Raw genomic sequence first — 19,570 nt, 5'->3', positions numbered from 1 at the left:
CCCGGAGTGGCATACGAGAGAGGCCAGGCAACTACTGACGGCAGATCATGTGCGGTATGCCCCCACCCCATTTTCGCATACCCCTGTGAACTAAGAATGGTTCATGCAATATAAGGCCGAGGAAAACAGCCAAGTCAAGCTCTGGCCTCCACAGGCACACACCCACACGCACACACACGCACTCACACACTCACATGCGTAGCACTTGCTCACCTTTACACACTCTACACACACACTCCAGTTTGTCTCAAATGTTCCCTCCTTACTCACTGGACAAGCCTGAAGCTCTGTGCTTCTTTGAGCCCCCTGAGGCCTCGCCTGCTAGCTCCTGGCACTATCATGAGACCCCTCTTTTCTTTTTTCTCTCTCTCTCAATTGTAATACCCCACTGTGGTCTATTTTACACACCTTGCTAGGCTGCCCTCAATCCTCTCTGGAACAAAACATGGACTGGACAAAAAAAAAAAAAACTTAAAATAGAAGCCTTTGCTGGCTCCTCTTTCTTCTGCCTCGTTTCCAAACCACAGGGCTACACTGTCTTTAAGCACCTTGTGCCTGCAGCATTGTCCTGGCCTGCAGAATCTGGGAGTGGGGGGAGTTAGATCCATCATTTACAGCAGGATAAATTCCATTGGGCTGAGAGAGCAGAGGAAGGGGCGTATCTTGTCAAAGCAGTCAGAACTGAGTGTACAACTCATGCCAGGACAGCACGGCAGTGGAGAGTGGCCTTCCATCCCTGTGAACCCAGGGCCTCACTTGTCAGCACACAGTGAAGCCAGTTCTCCAGTTGAGAAGACTCTGAGAGGGAACTGATGCTGAGCAAGAAAGAGGAGAAAAGATCCAATCAGAGAAGCAGGGAGGAAAAGGCACAGAAGGCAGGGAAGTGGAGAGACCAAGAGGGGAGAGATGAGGCAGGTTCTATAGCCAGACAGTAACAGACCTAAAGCCCATTGCAGCCCCACCTAGCTGCTTAGTTTGGTATGCAGTGGCCCATATCTCACACCCAGCAGAATGGCGATGCCTTGTGCTGAAGGAAGCACACTGCAGAGGCATGAGCAGTGTTCGCAGTGCTGAGTCCACCTGGCTAGGTATGAGTGGCTCACTGAACACTAAGGGTTGTGTTTGCTATGATCAGGCTCCATTCCCATGGGAGTGTTGTTATACACACTTTTGTTTTTTTGTTTTGCTTTGTTTTGTTTTGTTTTTTGAGACAGAGTTCCTCACTGGCCCGGTGCTCACTCATTGACTAGAGTGGCTAACCAGGAAAGCCCAGGAACTTTCCTGCTTCCACCTCTCCAATGCTGCGATTACAAGAGGGAGCCACCACAGCATGCTTTCTTACATGAGTTCTGGGGATCAAACTCAGGTCCTTATGCCCATGCAGTAAGAATTTAGCAATAGAGCCATCCCTGCAACTGCAAACATGGGGGCAGGTCTTCGAAAACCAGGAAAAAGGTCAAGAAAAAGATAACAGCAAGGAACGCTTGGGAACCAGAGTTGATGAATGAGTGCAGTTTATTTACGATGCAGGGTTTCCAGAATCCAGCCCCAAATCAGTATCACGGTTCAGATCTTCTCTTTCCTTTCTGATTTACCATCTAAGTAAGCCAAGCTGCTCCCTGGGCTTCTCACTGGGGTCCAAAAAGCAGCCCCTGGCATATGTGGGACACACACACACACACACACACACATTCTTGCTTTCTTGAGCCTTTCTGACCACCTCTTCTCTTCCAGATTTGGTATCACTCACTTCTTGAGATTCTGAAGGTCAAATTCCTGCCATGCAGCCCAGCCATCTACCACCCTGCATATCCCTGCCATGCGGCCCAGCCATCTACCACCCTGCATATCCCTGCCATGAGGCCCAGCCATCTACCACCTTGTGTATTCCTGCCATGCGGCCCAGCCATCTACCACCTTGCATATTTTAGCAGATGTCCCTGACCCACAGGCATCCACCATTAGTCTATGTTTCCTATTGCTGCAGGAAAACAAACACCCACACATAAACACGCATGCACACACTTTGAACAAAGCGAATGTATTCTTTTACAATTCTAGAGCTCAGAACTCCTCCATCACGAGCCTGTCCTTTTTTCTCCACATCTATAGGCCACCAGCATCCCTGCCTCCCAAATGGAGAAATAGATAAAAGGAGGGCATGACTGCTCTGAAGGGATCGAAGTTTTTATTACAGATACAAGGGGGATCACAGGCAGAGGCATCTAGAAGGGTCCGGACTGAAGGGGTAGGCCAAGGGAGGAAGAGAGAGGAATCAGGAACCAAGAGGCCAGGAGCGAGCCAGGAGACCAAGAGACCAAAAGGACCACTTAGTCAAAATGGCTGGGTTTTATAAAGAAGAGAAGCAGGGGAAAGGAGGCCAGCCAAGGCCTGGGGCTGGATAGTTCAGAGTAGAGGGTAGGATATACCAGCCAGGAGGACCCTGTAACAGGTAGGGACTGAGGGAGACAGCAGCCGAGTCTGTTCTGATGTGTTAATAGGCATCTCGGTGAGCTGTGACCTAACATCTATCTCCCAGCCTCTTCTACTTCTGGAAGGCCAGTAAGGACCACGTCCCCACATCTGATTTGACCCTGACCCTCCTGTCTCCCTTCATGGAAGAATTTTGTAATTACCTTGAACCCAGTCAGAAAACCTAAGATCATCTCCCTGACTCAAAACACTCACCATAACCACGGATGCTAGCACCTTCTACCACCAAAAAAGCCACGAGTTCCGGGGACGAGAATGAGGCACTACGGGACCTATCTTACTCTCGTTTCTGCCATAAAATTCTCTGACAAAGCCAACTGAAGGAAGGAAGGGTCACTCCGGCTTATGATCCCAGGGTCTATCTTGATGGGGAAGTCCCACGGGCAAGAGCGAGGCAGCTAGCTGCATTGCGTCACAGCATGGAAGCAAAGAGGAGTGAACACCTGCACTCCACCCATTCCACTTTATAGAGTCCAGGATCCCTGCATAAGGAATGCTGCCATCCACAATTAAGATGGGTCTTCCCACATCAATCAACCCATCAAGATAATCCCCCCCACAGGCATGACAACTTGTCTCCTAGGTGACTCCAGATCCTGCCAAGTTGGCAGTTAACACTAGTCTTCCCAGAGCCATTATTTGGCTACCACACCTCCCTACCCTGGGCAGTCCCTTAGACGATGGAAAATATGCTGACTTGCTCCTTTCCATGCCCATTTGCTTCTCCAGAGCCTTCCAGAGGCGCTACAGATGCATATGGTTCCGGTTTCTTTGCAAAGCGCTCCTCTTGCTGACCCTAAGGATGCTAATGCTGACTTCTCTGCAGTAGCAGCTCCACTGACCATAGTGGCCTCCTCCAATCACCTTCCCCTGTCTATCTCTCTCTTCCACTTTTGAGCTCTAACCTAATTCCTGAGAAGTTGTTCTGCTGGCCACCTCTCTGCTAACCAGGTGCCCTGCTCCAGCGCTCTCCCACAGTGGGTAACTGATAAGCTTCTGTTGCAGGTTGCAGTCCTAGGCATCGCATGGCACTTAGCACTGACCCAGGCTCTGTCTGTAGGTACCAGCAGCACACTCGACCCTGAGCTGTCAACATTTGCCAAATACCATGTGGGCACAAATTCTCAGGTTGAGCCTACCACTCCTGCTCACGTCACAGTGCTCTTGCGGGCACAAGATCCAACAGGCGGTCACGGCTTGAGCATGAGAGCCACGGCCCCCACAGCCTTTGTGGAGTTCTCTTCTTGCTATGCAGACAGGCCGTTCCCTTGGTCTGCTTCTCCTGCAGTGACACTCACCCATGCCTCCTTTTGGACTGTTAAGTGTTGAAGTCCCTTGACATTGAGGCTGGGTCTCCTCCACCTCTCCTAGCCACCCGCAAACAAAAGTAACATCTCCATACTTCCTCTGCAGGTTCCAGAACTGGACATCCACCTGCCTGCTACATCACCGTTCAACAAGACAATCACCAGAGTCACCATCGTTCTCAACCTTCTCTCCCCCAGAAGTCCTCAGAAGTGAAGACATCTCTACCCACCTGCTGTCCCTGACACTTGGTTCCCTTACTTAAGCCATCCTATCCTCACTGGAGCTCACCCCCCATCCAGGCCTAAGCCAGTCTTCCCTTCACCACGTCTTTTCTCCATCTCCACCCATGCCACCTCCACTGCAGGCCTGAAATCACTCTGACTTTCTACCTGCTTCCTGGCCAATGCCACATTTCTGCCCCAATCAGATCCGTAGGCTGCAGCAAAAGTTGCTGTCAAAACATTAACGTGGGGTTGGGAACATGGCTCAGTGGACAGAGTTTGCTGTGTGAACATTAAGACCCAAGCTGATCCCCGGGATCCAGGTAAAAACCCAATGCTGTGGGATGCGCCTGTAATCCCAGTGCTGGGGAAGTAGAGACAGGAGGACCCTTGGGGGATCCACTGGCCTTCTAGTCTGGCTGAACTGGTGAGCTCCAGATCAAAAATAAGGTGCAAAACAGTCAATAGACATTGACCTCTGACTCCAAAAAAGGTACACACATAAATGCACACAACCACAACCCTAAACACACACATACACAGCAAAACAAACACACAAGGAAATGTGATCTGGTCATTCCTCATTTCTTGAAACAATCTGGACCCCACATGGTACATGTCCATACCTTCTCCAGCCCCAGGTTTGCTACTCGGACATGCTGTGTCCCCCTTCCTGCCACGGGACCTTTGCTTGCGCAAGTCCACCCATCTGATACCCCCACCACCAACCTGTACTTTGGTGGTGTGATGGCTATTCTCGATTGTCAATTGATTACATCAGGGATTAACTAAAATCGAAATATGGAAGGGAACACCTGTGGGGGATTTTTGTTTAATTTGTAGTGGGAAAACATAGCTTTATCAGGATCTTTGAGATGGGAAAACCCACCTCTAATCTGGGCTACACCTTCTGCTGGAAGCCAATATAAGGACATGGAAGAAGGAAGCTTTTGCTCTTTTCCTGTTTGTCCTTGCCTTGCTAGCAAGTCCGTTCCTTCACTGGCATTAGAGCCTACTTCTTCAGGGTTCTGGTGTATACTGAAGAACCACTGAGACATCAGCTTCACGGATGGATGGATGGATGGATGGATGGATGGATGGATGGATGGATGGGTGGATAGGTGGATAGATAGATGATGGATGGATGGATGGATGGGTGGACAGATGGACGGATGGATGGATGGATAGAAGATGGATGGATAGATGGATGGATGGACGGGTGGATGGATGGACAGATGGTTGGATGGATAGGTGGGTGGGTGGATAGATGGATGGATGGATGGATGGATGGATGGATGGATGGATGGATGGATAGGTGGATAGATTGAGGGATGGATGGGCGGATGGATAGATGGATGGATAGGTGGATAGATGGAGGGATAGATGGATGGATGGATAGGTGGATAGATGGAGGGATAGATGGATGGATGGATAGGTGGATAGATGGAGGGATAGATGGATGGATGGATGGATGGATGGATGGATGGATGGATAGGTGGATAGATGGAGGGATGGATGGATGGATGGATAGGTGGATAGATGGAGGGATGGATGGATGGATGGATAGGTGGATAGATGGAGGGATGGATGGATGGATGGATGATGGATGGATGGATAGGTGGATAGATGGAGGGTGGATGGATGGATGGATGGACGGATAGATAGGTGGATGGATAGATGATAGATGGATGGATGGATGGCTGGATGGATGGACAGATGGGTGGGTGGAAGGATGGGTGGGTGGGTAGATGGATGACAGATAAATATATTCATTCTATAAATTCTGTTACTCTGGAGAACCATAACACAGGTGACTGTGCTCCTCCTTCAGCCCCAGTTCACTGTCAGGAGACCTCCTCTGACCTCTGGTCACATGGGTTCCCCTGGTTCTTTACTTTCTCCTAGCTTTTTATTTCACCGACATCTGCCAATAGTTTTATGTGTATTTTTATTATTTTTTGGTTAGTTCCATCTCCTGCCTCTTCGGGCAGGATTTACATCTGAACTGTCCTGACACAGACCCTGGCACCAAGGGGATGCTCAGGCAGAGGCACAGATGTGGTATGAATGACCCCGCTGCTTTCCTCTACCATCCTATGCCTTATCCCCTCTGTCTGCCTCTTCTCCCATGAACAGTCTTAGGAATCCTTCCTCGTGGTTTTCAAAGCCCCTACTCCTCACTTTGGCACTCTGCCCATTGCACCAACCTCAGGGCTCTCCCTCTTGAGTCTCAGATTTGCCCACCTCTGGACCTCAATTCCAGCCATTACTGTTCTCAGCTGGCATGGACCCTCTCCCCAGCCTCCTCCCTGAGAACAAGACTTTCTGTGTCACAGCCTGACCTAGCCACACTGCTGCTTGGCCACATCACCAGCTTCCCTCAGTCCTCAGGCTTGGGAAATGTATCATACACCGCCCAGCCATCTCTCGGCTAACCTCCACTGCCACCACAGCCATCTTCTTCCCCATCTCCTGAGTGCATAGAACCAAGTTCTAGCCCCCTTCCAAGATTCTCCAAGCCTCAGACTGAAAACACCCAACCAGGCTGCGCTAGTTGGGGTTTCTATTGCTGTGAAGAGACACCCCTGACCACCTCTTATAAAGAAAGCATTTAACTGGGGCTGACTTGCAGTTTCAGAGGGTTAGTTTATTAGCATGCTGAGTAGCATGGTAACATGCAGACAGACACGCTGCTGGAGAAGGAGCTGAGAGTTCTGCATCTTGATCCCCAGGCAATGGGAGACGATGCCACACAGGGAGCACAGGAGATCTCAAAGCCTGTCCCCGTAGTGACACACCTTCTCCAACAAAGCCACACCTCCTAATATTGCCACTCCCTATGGGCCAAGCATTCAAGCACATTAGTCTATGGGGGCCATTCCTACTCAAACCAACAGCAGTAATATCAAGCAATGATGACCACCTTAGTGACTTAGCAATTACAGCAATGACACCAACCAGAACGGTGCAAAGCCAATGAGAATCTTCACCAGCAGCTCGCATTGGCCTTGTGTCGCCAACAGGCCCAGAGAAGAAAGCGGCACATTCAAAGTCATTAGACAGCAAACAGCAAAGCTTGCTGACACTTCCAACGCAGGTTCCAGGTACCACAAGCTCAGTACGCCAAACTGTGCTGTGCTCCCTCTCGGGTGGCAAGAATCAGTTGTACATGCTTGTTCAATGCCTGTCTTCTCAGGAGACCATTTGTTCCCAAGCATGGGAACCACGTTGGTCTTGCGGAAACCTTTCCTCCAGTACCTGGCATGCCCATTTCCTGAGCCAAATACCACATTCTGTGGTCCTGCAGTCCTCAGCTACAAACCTTTCCCTTTGAAGGAGCAGCTAGCTGAGGTCTTTGTAAATACTACTGAATGGACAGTTGGGTGCATGCGCGTGCACACGCCTGCGCGCGTGCACATACACAGGCACACCCACGTGCACATACACACGAGGATACTTGGGTACCTGGTGATGACTAATCTGCTTGCTGCTGAACTGGGATCCCTTATCATGGCCCTTGGACACCAAGGACAAAGGCCACATGGCTAGGACAAGAGAATTGCAAGATCCATCATCCAAAAGCCAAAGGGGTAACAAAAAGAGCAGTTGTCCATGCATGAATTATCCCCTGCTGGTTTCTCTCAAAGTCCCTTATTAACCTCTCCCAAGGAATAGCACAGGGGACACTCACCAACCACGAGAAGAAGCCAGCTGACTTGTCCTGGGTAGAGATCTGCCCCTCATAGGGGCCAAAGATGTGGCCCTTGGGGACGACCTCGTTTATACACCGCACATCACTTTCCCCACCGGCTTCCTTTACCACCTCCATGCCCTGTGGGATGGTGAGGGCTGCCCGATCTGGGATGCCCACAGGCACTGGCGTGTCAGACACAAACACGGGGGGACCATGGTTCGGGCACTCATCCACGAAGTACTCTTGGCAGGACTCACAGACTGGAGGAATGTGAAGAAGAGGGAAAGTTCAGTGGCGGTGTGACATAGACTCCACACAGTGGCTGAGGAAATTCCTAGGGGCCACACTTAGAGCAATAAACACACTGCATGTGGTTCAGACTTTCTAGCCCTAGACCTGCCCAGCCAGCTGCAGGCCAGGGCCCTCAGCAGCAATAACCTATGATCCTCCCTGGGGGGTGAAGGACATGCTGCCAATGTCGGGGCTTTTGTCTCAAGTAAAATATGGCTCTGGGGCCACGGGCCTGAGCTGGAACTGCACATCTGTGGGCTTTAAGACCTAAGAGAGGCTGAACCCTGTGTGCCCGGGTGAACGCCTCTCACTGGAGCTCTGGCACAATATTCCCAAGCCAGTGGCAGGTGGGGCACGTGGAGAAGGAAGGAGTTGCCCAGAGCCTCTACTCCACTTACACCAGAAGTCCACTTGCTGGAAGCTTTTGGTCACGAAGAGCTCACGCTTTCCCTTCAGCTTCTTGGGTTCAGCGTCCACAGAAGAGGACTCCGGTCTCCTAGAGCTGGCCAGGGCAAGGGTCCACAGAAGAAAAGCAAGAAGCCATCAGAGATAGCTAGCCCAGGGGGAAGACAGGCTGGACACCTGTACAGGAGGCAGGGGATGTTGCAGAAGAGCAAAGAGCTCCAACACGCTGCTTATTTGCTGCAGGAGTGGTGGGGCATGTAAATTCCTGAGAGCTGGGCCCTGGGAAACTCTGCCCAAGTTCTAACTCCTGCTCACCTCTGACCCCAGGAGCTGCCCAGTAAGGACGGTGGCCGTTCCCTGGGTCCCCAACCAATCCAGTCCAGCCACCCCCTCCCATCCTCAAGTCACCAGCCACAGGCCTCACCAGGGCTGGCCATACTCCTGGTCCCGGAGTGGTGAGCAGACCTCTGTCTTCACTACTGTCACCATGTCCCCTACAGCAGCCTTGGTGTGGGCCAAGCACTCCTTCATGTTCTCAGTCATTCTGTCCTGGGGACAGGCAATGGAGGCCGAACCAGCGCAGGAAAGAAGATCAAAGAGACAGAGGAAGAGGGGTGAGTGGCTAGGAGGGAGAGCAGGGGTCCCTAGGAGTCTGGTTACCCTCCCTGCCATCCCCAGAGGAAGCCCTTGAGAACTCAGACAACAAAAACAGCTGTAGCCTGGCCAAGAGGAAATGCCATTTCTATCCCGGGCTGGTCCTCGGGACGACTGGAGCCACCAGCCCCATGGGGTCAGGGCCCAGGGGCAGCTCAGGCCAGGAGGCAGGCCTGGAAAGCACAGCCTGGATACTAAGTTCGAAGGACACAAGGGACCCCCAAGAACCTGACAAACTCTGCCAAGGGGGGACCGAGGAAGTGGAAAGTTGAAATGAGCTCTGCATGGCTGGCTGTGAGGCCCCGAGTGAGGGGCTGCCAGGAGGAAGAAGCCAGGCCCCTTGGGCAGCTCATAGCAGGTACAGGCAGGCAGGGCTGGGGAGCTGGTTGTGTGCCAGCCAGGGCTAGCCCTGACTCCAAGCCCACCCCTCTCTCTTGGGGGGGAGTGTCCCCAGAGCATGCTTACCGCCCTCACCACAGAACCCGGCTGCAGCCCCTCCCCACGGTCCTCATGCCAGACCCCCGGACACTCTTCTTCGGCGGGCTGTGCAGTAGCTCGGCCTTGGGACCGTGCTGGGCCCCGGGACTGGGCGAGCAGAGTGTGTGTGTGACTCACTCCCCGGGGCCCCCGCTGGCCACACCCCTGCTCCTCGGCTCACCAGCCCCCTGCTTCCCACCGGGGGCCCCAAAGCCCGCGGCGGCGGGAGGGGTGGGGGAGCCGCACGGCCTGCCCCTCCTGCGAGCCGGGAAGGGGGGCGCGCGCAGGGGACTGTAGGGGACAGGGCTCCCTGCCCTCAGCCCAAGGGCCGCCGTTCGGCCGTGAGTGTGGATCACCGGGAAAGTGTGCGCGGGGGCGGCGCCCCGGCCGTCACCCACCTTCGCGGAGGGGCGCCGCGGTCCGGCCCGCCCCCCGCCCGCCCGGCAGCCCGGCATTCCTTGCGGGGGCATGTGGCTTCTTGCCGGCCCCGGGGGCACGCAGTTGGCTGGCGGCCGGGAGGGGCTAGGGGCGCGCAGGACATGAGCGGCGGGAGGGGGCGGCCGCCGAGGGGGACAGTCCCGGGTTCACGAGCGGACGGTCGCGCGCGGCCCGCAGCGCCACCGCGGACACCCACCTCGGCCACCGCAGCCCACGCCCTGCGTCACCTGCACCGCCCGGGGTGCGAGCGCGGGCTTTGCTCCACCTCCGAGCCCGGGCTACGGTTCCCCAGTCACCCGCGTAGAAAAGGGGTGCCAAGGGCTGGAAGCTGAGAAGGGACTGTCCCAAGGTCAGGCAGGCTGACCGGGCTGTAGTTGCACGGGCAGGAGTCCCACAGGCCCTTAGTTTGGAAGCAGCCTAAACTCCGGAGAAACTCCAGAGTTCAAGTATCCAGAACACATTATGCAGTTATAGGGCAGGTGTTAGGGGCTAAACATTTGCCCTTTGACACTGGGCTACGTTAAAGTCCTAAATCCCACTGTGACTTTTTGAAGAGGACACAGACTGGATAAGGTGTTGCCTGTGAGGAACAGCAGGAAGGTCCCATCTGTAAGGTAGAGATCCCTCATCCCAGTGAAACTGAATAGGTGCACCTTGACCTTGACCTTTGACCTCTCAACCTTCCGAGACTGAAGCCACGTGGTAATGTCTGTGGTACTTGGCCATGGCTGCCAAACTGAATGATGATGAATGAGGATTGTCTGACTTCTCTGCATTCCCATTTCTTTTAGTAAATCTATTTATGTAATTTAATCTGGAGTGGGGTCATGCCTCAGACACGTGTGTGGAGGTCAGAGGAAAACTTGCAGGAGTCGGTCCTCTCCTTCCAACAAAGTGTGGTTAATGATAGATTCCATCAGACGTGGCAAACGACAGGGACAAATAGCTTTGGGGGACTACAGTTCCAGGAGATCAAGAGCTGCACGTAGTGACACAAGCCTTTAATCCTAGTACTCAGGAGGCAGAGGACGGAGAGCTGTGAGTTCGAGATCAGCCTGGACTACTTAGCGCCTTCCAGGATAGCCAGGGCTACATAGTGAGACCCTAATGCAAAAAAACAAACAGACAGACAAGAACAACAGAAAGGAAGGAAAGAAGGGAAGGAAGGAGAGAGGGAGGGAGGAAGGGAGGGACAGAGGGAGGGACGGAGGGAGAAAAGGAAGCTGATCAGGAACATAACTAGGCAACCCCAACAAGGGCAGCTTAGAATAGTCTCCACTATTGAATTTCTCTTTTTAGCCAATCACTGACAAACTCTAGAGCTTTCTGAGAGCACACAGCCTAGGACCATTTTGCACAGTGCTCCCTTGCTCTGGCTCCTAGGGACCTAGGTGTGTCCCTGCCCATCTCCTCACTGCCCACTGACCCTAGGAATGCCCCCACTACTCTTGGTCGTATCTGATAATATCTGGCTAGTTCCCTGAGGGCAGGCTTTACAAATGGCTTCACAGGCTCTGCGGCTTGTCAATGCCTTCCTAACACCTGTAACAGGTGCCAGAAAAATATGCTAGGAACTATGTGGAGGCTGGGAAAACATACACCAGGGATTAGGGCAAGAACCTCAAGGGGACAGGGAGTCTGTGGGGCATGCGAGTGGACCGCCTTTAATTCTGCACCCTAGTCTCAGCCATACCCCACCCCAGGCAGGGTTCACATCTGCCAAACAAATTCATGATCAAATGCCCCAGGTCAAAATGCACGGCCTTCTCTGTCCTCGCTGCCCCACAGCGACTCAGCTCAAGAGATTTGAAGGAAAGAAAGTTTGGGGAGGTTTTTGTTGTTGTTTTTGACTCTCCTTCCCCATGCAGCCAGACTAGAGGGTGGTAAGGGAAATGACAAGGCTGGCACTGAGGGACTGGGCAGTGAGAGGCACAGCTGAATCAGATTCGTGAGCATGGGAGCCCAGTTCTTACGGTAAGTCCTAAAGTATGAGCTCTCGAGTCATTGTGTCCTTCTACTGGGCATGCGCCCCAGGATGCCCACACAAAGCCATAGACTCACTTAGAACATCCTGAGATTTTCCTTCCTTATTAAAAATTTTGTAGGGGTTGGAGAGATGGCTTAGCAGTTAAGAGCACCTGTTGCTCTTCCAGAGGACCCAGGTTTGATTCCAGCACTCGGCAGCTCATAACCACTTGTAGCTTCAGTTCCAGGGAATCCAGTGCCCTCTTATGGCCTCCATGGGCACCAGGCATGCATTTGGTACACAGACATACATGCATGCAAAACACACATGCACATAAAATAAAAATAAATATATCTTTTAAAAATCATTTTATGGATTTTAGTTGGGTCAGAGACAAAGGGAGGGGGAGGGAGGAAGGGAGGGAAGGAGGGAAGGAGAGAGAGAAGGAAGGAGAAGGAAGCTGTACATGTGAGTGTAGGTACCCATGGAGACTAGAAGAGGTTATGAAATCTCCCTGGAGCTGGATTTGCTATGAAAGTTCAGTGTGAGCCACTGAGCCATCTCTCCAGCCCTTTTTTTTTTTTTTTTTTTTGTCTGTCTGTTTGTTTGAACTTATTTGCAAGGCTCTGGAGTGTGAATTTTGTAGAAGACAACGTCAGTAGGAACATCAAAAGGTTGGACATGCCTGCAATTTAAGCCTTAAGAAGTCTTCATAGACCAGCCAGGGATAATCATAACTGCTAGGGCATCCCACGAGGAAATAATGGGATACAGACTGAGGGGAGGCCTTGGAAAGAGTCTAGTAGCACTTTATAAGGGCTTGTTTCACGGGTGCTCGGAGGTGAAGGCAGGGGTCAGGGGCAGAGGGAAAGGGACAGAGTGACCTCGCAGGACAAGAGGTACACAGACAGGCCAATTGAAATGGTCATCAGACAGGGTCCTCACCTCCCAATAGAGAGTCCTGTGACCTTTGCTTGCATCTTACAGAATCACACCCAGGTTAGATGTCGCTGTCTGAGATGCTCGACCCAAAGTGTTTCAGACCTGGGAGTGTACCAACACTGGAATGCTGGCATACTCCTTACCAGATCCCGATGCTCCAAAATTTGATCATTTGTTGGATATGTCAGATTTTGACTTACGTTGCATTTTGGATTTTCAGACTAGAAATACTCAACTTGCACAAAATAGGATGGCTAGGAAACAGAGTGTCAGATCTCAGATTCTGGGTGTCAGAGATGACAAGACCGTTCTGTGTCTATCATGCTCTCCCATGTGCACCCATGAGACACCAATTATAACAATCTATTGTTAGATGCTTAGTGATGGAGCATCCATTCAGCTCTGGGCTCCCTGGTAAACAAATCGAAAAGGGTGCCCCTGTTCTCACTACCTTACATCTACTTACTGGCTATTATCTCCATTCTTGGAAAAGCCCAGTGGCCTGGAGGCCATGATCAAGCCTCAGTTGTATGAGTGCTGCACACTTAAGCCCTGAAGTGGGCCACAGGCACCTTTACTTTGAAATAAACTCTGTCTCAGCTGCAGGCTTATAGGGACAGGGATGAGAATAGGATGTGACTAAGTGAACCTACATGGAGAGAGAGCACAGGCTGGTGACCTTCACCAGGTCCTTCATATTAGTCTCAGCAGGCACAGGAAGGCACGGGCCGGGGGAGCTCTAAAAGCCATTTCTGCATATGGCTCTGGCCTCTGTGCCCAAGCACAAGCACCCTCGCAGAGCACTCCAAGCTGCTGGCACTGCTCCCTGCAGCCTGGCTCCTTGGAGTCTGCTCTTACAGAGATTAAGCCTGCTGCAACCTTCAGCAATGAGATGCAGACCCAAGAGGAGGGGGCGAGAGTAGCCAGAGGCCTGCAGCTCATTTTCACCTCTGGCAGAGAGCCAGGATCCCTGAGTGCCTGGCAGCCAGGGGGCTGGAGCATCGGGAGGCTGTACCCATTCGGCTTCCTTCACGCCTGGCACCATGAGAACCTGCAGTTCTGTTTGCTATCCATCCTGCATCTTCCAATGTCCCCTTGAATAACAAAAGGACTTAAGGTCAGACATATACCTGGGCTAGCAATCCCAAGCCATTTTGATGTTGTTTAGTGGGGAGCTAAATTTTTTATTTTACTTTATTAATTTATGTGTGAATGTTTGGCCAGCGTGAAGATGTGCATACCACGTGTGCTCATGAAAGCCAGAGGAAGGTGTCAGAGCCTCTGGGATGGAAGTTACAGGAGACTGAGAGCCACCATGTGGGTGCTGAGACTTGAACTCTGGTCCTCTGCAAGAGCAACAACTGCTCTTAACTGTTGAGTCAACTCTCCAACCTAAGTTGTTTGTTTTTGGAGACAGGGTTTTACTACATGGTCTCGCTGAACTGATACTTGCTATGTAAAGCAAGCAGGCCTCAAGCCTGTGGCAATCCTCTGGATGTAATCTCCCATACTGGTGTGCACCCCCACAACACATTAACGAAGGATGTTAAATAGTGGACCAAAGGAGCAGGAATGGAGACATTTTGGAATTATTAAAGGAAAAAGTTAAATTAAAAATTTTATGTTTATGTGTGGAATATTTTATTTATTTATCCTGGAGCTGTAGTTTCAGGCAGTTGTGGGTCACCTGACGTGATTCCTGGGAACGACACTCAGATCCTCTGTAAGAGAAGCAGGTGCTCTTAACCCCTGAACCATCTCTCCAGCCCCTGAATAGTTATCTGTGGGGAGAATGATTGCTATTCCTTGAATTTACATGTAACATAAACCTGCAAATGCAGGCAGCTGCTCAAAAGGCAATTTTTAAAACCTATTTATCTGAGAGAGAGAGAGAGAGAGAGAGAGAGAGAGAGAGAGAGAGAGAGAGAGAGACTGAGACTAAGCCAGGTGTGGTAGACTATACCTTTAATCCCAGCTGGCACTGGGCAGGGAGAGGTATCACAGAGGATCTCTGTGAGTTCTAGGCCAGCCTGATCTACATGGTGAGTTCTAGGCCAGCCTGATCTACATGGTGAGTTCTAGGCCAGCCTGATCTACATAGTGAGTTCCAGGACAGTCAGAGCTGCAGTGAGACCTGTCTCAAAAAACAAACAATCAAGCAAAATAGTCTGGCTATGTAGCACAGGTAAGCTTCCAATTTAACAATCCTGTCTCTGTGTGCCAGGATTACTAGAGAATACCAATCAGTATAAGACAAATTTATTGAAAGATACTACTGAATTCATGGAAGCATTTTTTTTAAGACAGGGTCTCTCTACATAGTCCTGGCTGTCCTGAAATTTGCTGTGTAAATCAGGCTGGCCTCAAACTCAGAGATCCTCCTGCCTCTGCCTCTCAAGTGCCAGGATTAAAGGTGTGTGCCACCACACCTGGCTAAATTCATAAAAGTCTTACACCAGCACACCTTCTGCCACTGTTGCCATCATAGCCACACCTAGGCTGTGTAACTCTGACAAGTGACAAATGGCTGATCGTCCACACATTTCTCTTTCACAGGTCAGGTCTACACACTAATGTTTAGCCCATTATAATCACTTTATTAACATTAGCTGTTCTTCTTCAAATGTTAGTATCATTTAAGAGTAAATCCAGCTATTTGGGAGGTTGATAGGTGATGGAGGAAGGTCATTGTTGATAAGCCAGCCTTTAGGTGGGTGGAGTAAACAGAACAGAATGCTGGGAGGAAGAGGAAGTGAGCTCAGATGCAAGACGCCATTTCCTCTCCTCTCTGGGGCAGATGCTGTGAAGCTCCGACCCAAGATGGACGTAGGCTAGAATCTTCCCGGTAAGAGCACCTTGAGGTGCAACACACATTAATAGAAATAGGTAATCAAGATGTAAGAATTAGCCAGTAAGAAGCTAGAGCTAATGGGCCAGGCAGTGTTTAAATGAATACAATTTGTGTGTTGTTATTTTGGGGCATAAGCTAGCCAGGCGGCAGGGAGCTGGGTAGCAGGAATGCAGCCCACAGCTCCTTCAACAGATAGGAAAATCATGAGTTCAAAGAAACATAGTAAGTTTGTGTGTGTGTTGGACATTAAAAGGAAGTTGGTAAAAGTTTTCTGATGTTTAAAAATGGGGTTGAGTTCTGCCCCTTGACAGTTGCCTCAGGCAGGAGAGCTGGCCCTGGTGATAGGCATGGGAGAATGGATTGGCTGACCAACTCAGGCCCAGATCCAGGGCTTTCAGTTGACCCACCCCAACACCTACCCCGTCTTAGAAATAGAGTAGGTGATGCAGCCAGTCCCGCAGAACCAAAGTTATAGGATCTCCATGACACCAGGCAACAATAGGATATCCGAGAGTTGTTCCGGAAGGATCCAGTATCGACAGTGTAGCAGAAGCCAGAGACAGCGACACGGCTCAGTGACTCATTGCAATGAACACTTGAAGCAAAACTGCGCAAAATGGTGACACACCACAACTACCATGGCAAGATTTTTTTTTTATTCTTATTTTTTTTGTTTTCTTTCGGGGGAGGTTGCAAGGGCGGAGGGCAGATATGGGGGGGGAGGGCAGGGAGATGAGTGGGATTGGGTGCATGATGTGAAATTCACAAAAAAATCAATAAAAAGTTTAAAAAATAATTAAAAATTTCTTTTTATTAGCTTACAAAGTAAAAAAAATGGGTTGGGCTGGGGCTATAGGTCAGAGGTAGACCATTTGTCAATCATGGGTGAGGCCCTAGCACTTGGGGGAGGGGCTTCCCAGAAGTTACTATACCCAACAGAAAAACACTTCTCATCAGTCTATGCTGATGCTCTGCCCAACAGAAAAGTAATAAACAATTTGTAAAAGAGGTGACAAATGGCTAAAATGCTCAGTGGAAAAGTCCGAAAGCTTACTAACACTCAGGCTCTGGGTGTCCGAGATGACAAGCGTACGGCTCCCACACTCTCTGATGTAGCAGCAGCCACGGCAAACATCACTAATCGATCAGAGTTCTCTTCCCTTCTTGGCTTGAACTTGGCCTCTGATCAGCATCTTTCTCGGTAATAGGCAGCCCTTTCCGGTATCATATCTCAATTAGTAAACTGACAAAAATCCTAAAATCGTAGTGATACTGAGGATTGCCATGAGTCAGGAGAGATAGCTGCTCAAATATTATGGGTTGGAGTATGAAGTGAAGCAGCATTCCAAGATGGTGTTCGGCAACCCAAAGGCCAGCTCTCTGCAAGAGAAATCTCTATCTCGGGATCCAGCACACGTGAACCTGCAGACCTATTCTCTACACTGTAATCCACAATAGCAAACACACAGAAGTGATTTAAACCTCACTCAGACCATGGGATGGAACGCTGGGCGGCAGCTAACAATCCTGCTGGGCAATTACTGACATGGTAAACATGTTCTACTTGTGGAAGGAAAATGGAAGTTACTACTAAGTGGGAAAGGTCACTGAGGAACAGCTACGTGTTGTACGATTGCCACCATGTGACATTCTGAGAGGGAATCTGGGGAGACAGTAATATGGAGGAAGGGACAAGGTGGCGGAACACTTGACTGCTCATGAAGTGACTCTAATAGATACAGGTCAACATCCAGTCACCCGTCTGTGTGAACCATAGAACATCAGTACCAAGAGGGAACTCTCTCACGCTAGCTGTGGACTTGGCGATGACGTCACTGTGAGGTCATCAATTGAAACAAGCAAGCATGCGCGCCCTTGTGGTGGCCAAGGAGACATATGGGAACTCTGTACTCTCCACTCAGTTTTGGGGTGAGTCTAAACCTCCGTGGAGTGGGAAATGAGCACAGGAGCAATATGAAAAGATACAAAGTAATCCCATCTGAAGATCTGGAAACGGACTTGAATTTGACCTCAGCATGAAGAAGAGAAAGAGAAAGAAGAGGAGGAGAAAAAAGATGAGGACGAGGGGGAGGGAAGGCAAAAGGGAGGGAAAAAAGTAAGGGCCAGGAGAAACCTTTACAGCAGGGTTCTCACCTTCCTAATGCTGCAACCCTTAACACAGCCCCCATGCTGTGGTGACCCCAACAATAACTGCTACTTCATGACTGTAATTTTGCTACTATAATGAATTGTAATGTAACTGACAGACAAGATATCTGATATCTGGCCCTAAAAGGGGTCAACACCCACAGGTTGAGAACCGCTGCTTTAAAGGAATTCTTTGTTTATCAATAGACTCTTAGATTCAACCCTAGGCTGGCAAAAAATAAGGGGGAGGGATCCAGATTAGAAGTGAGCACAAAAGAGGTGCTTTTGATGGACGAGGGATCCACTAAAGGGGCAATGCAGGCTGGTATTTCCCCCTGAAGCATTCCTCGCTTTATTTTATGAGCCTACTTCGAAAGACTTGCCTGCTTGCTGTAACCATCCCCTCCCATCACATTGCTGTGTGCCAATCAGATCAACGCTGTTTAGCTGTAAGCATCCTAAACAAAGACTTTGTAGGACCGTGCTCACTCACTCTGCCCTGCTATCTCCTGGAGTACACGCTGTTCGCTGAGTTTGCCTGGTTTTTGTTTGTTTTGAGATAGTCTACCTTGAATCCTCAACCCTCCTCCCTCAGTCTCCTGAAAGCTGAGGTGACAATCATGTGCCAGTGTATGAAATAAAATCAGTTAGTGAATGGAATACCACACAGAAAGAGAGGTATCTAACCACGGCCACATGTACACTATGGCTGAATCATAACACTGAGAAGAGCAACTAGACACCCAGAGAGGTTTATAGAAAGTTAAGAAACTAAACAACTAGATACCAGCTGTGGTGTGAAGCAGCTATGGTTGAACTTGATAACTAGATATATCTGTGGTGTGAAGCAGTTATGGTTGAACTTGCAATGCCCCTGATGCCCGCACCCTCGCAGGCTCATGGCTTTGGACAGTTAGTCCCTAGGTAGTGGTGCTGTTCGGAGAAAGTGCGGAACTTTTTGCAGTGTAGGGGAGAGCCTAAAACCAGAGGCTTACCTGTTCCCATTGAGGGCTCTCTACAACATGGTCTGTCACTGAGATGTGAGCAAGATTCACTCCAGCTGCCATAGATGGAGCACCAGCCGCTATACCTTCTCCAATATGATGGCCTGTATCCCTTGGATCATGAGCCAAAAAAAGCCTTCTTCCCTCCAACTGCCTCTGTCAGGTATGCAGTCACATCTACGTGAAGAGTAAGTGACACCAAGGGTAAGTTCAGAGTTTGCTTGGAACCAGCCAAAATAGGCAGAAAACAGCATCCTAGGGCTAAAATTGGGCTCCGTTTTTTGGCCTGGATGCTGGTTCCATGGGTATGTCTGTAGAAACATCTTAGGCCATGCTTTTGTAAGATGTGTAATTTTTGTGTGTGTGAACTAATATGTTAATAAGAACAGAGCCAAAATATCTGCAGGGGCCCCAAGACAAAAAAAAAATCCACTGACAGCTGTGGAACTGAGCTCCGGCCAGATGCGGGCTCCCTCTAAGGAGCATCGGTGGAGCACAGCTGGGTGAGTCTGGTAGGACACTGTGGTCCTTCCAGGGTGGTCCCTCCTGCAGAACTTCTAAAATGTACTATGTGTACTGCTCAGCTGGTAGGAATTGGAGCGGTAGAGGTTGGAGCAAGACCTGGAGGTGGCTCAGATTGGCATCGTGTGTGTGTGTGTGTGTGTGTGTGTGTGTGTG

At 50.4% G+C, this 19,570-nt stretch overlaps 1 protein-coding gene across 6 annotated transcripts in view; it reads right to left on the bottom strand.

The window, feature by feature from the left end:
* The window catches only part of Prdm11 (PR/SET domain 11), an 87,778-nt gene that overhangs the window by 41,745 nt on the left and 26,463 nt on the right, over positions 1-19,570 (bottom strand). For 2 of the 6 annotated variants that reach the window (XM_005364126.3, XM_026787657.1), the window contains exons 2-4: positions 8,837-8,961; positions 8,406-8,509; positions 7,714-7,976 (exon numbers count right to left, since the gene is read on the bottom strand). In XM_005364126.3, the coding sequence (XP_005364183.2) occupies positions 7,714-7,976; positions 8,406-8,509; positions 8,837-8,961 (492 nt within the window). Of the gene's footprint in view, positions 1-7,713; positions 7,977-8,405; positions 8,510-8,836; positions 8,962-9,531; positions 9,705-9,724; positions 9,746-9,941; positions 10,153-10,177; positions 10,202-19,570 lie in introns of those variants that run through there. The other 4 variants (XM_026787654.1, XM_026787653.1, XM_026787655.1 and 1 more) reach the window with 4 other exon arrangements.

Source organism: Microtus ochrogaster, assembly GCF_000317375.1.
Source record: "Microtus ochrogaster isolate Prairie Vole_2 chromosome 14 unlocalized genomic scaffold, MicOch1.0 chr14_random_1, whole genome shotgun sequence".
NCBI classification, from domain to species: domain Eukaryota; kingdom Metazoa; phylum Chordata; class Mammalia; order Rodentia; family Cricetidae; genus Microtus; species Microtus ochrogaster.
This window is presented reverse-complemented; position numbering and strand designations above follow the sequence as displayed.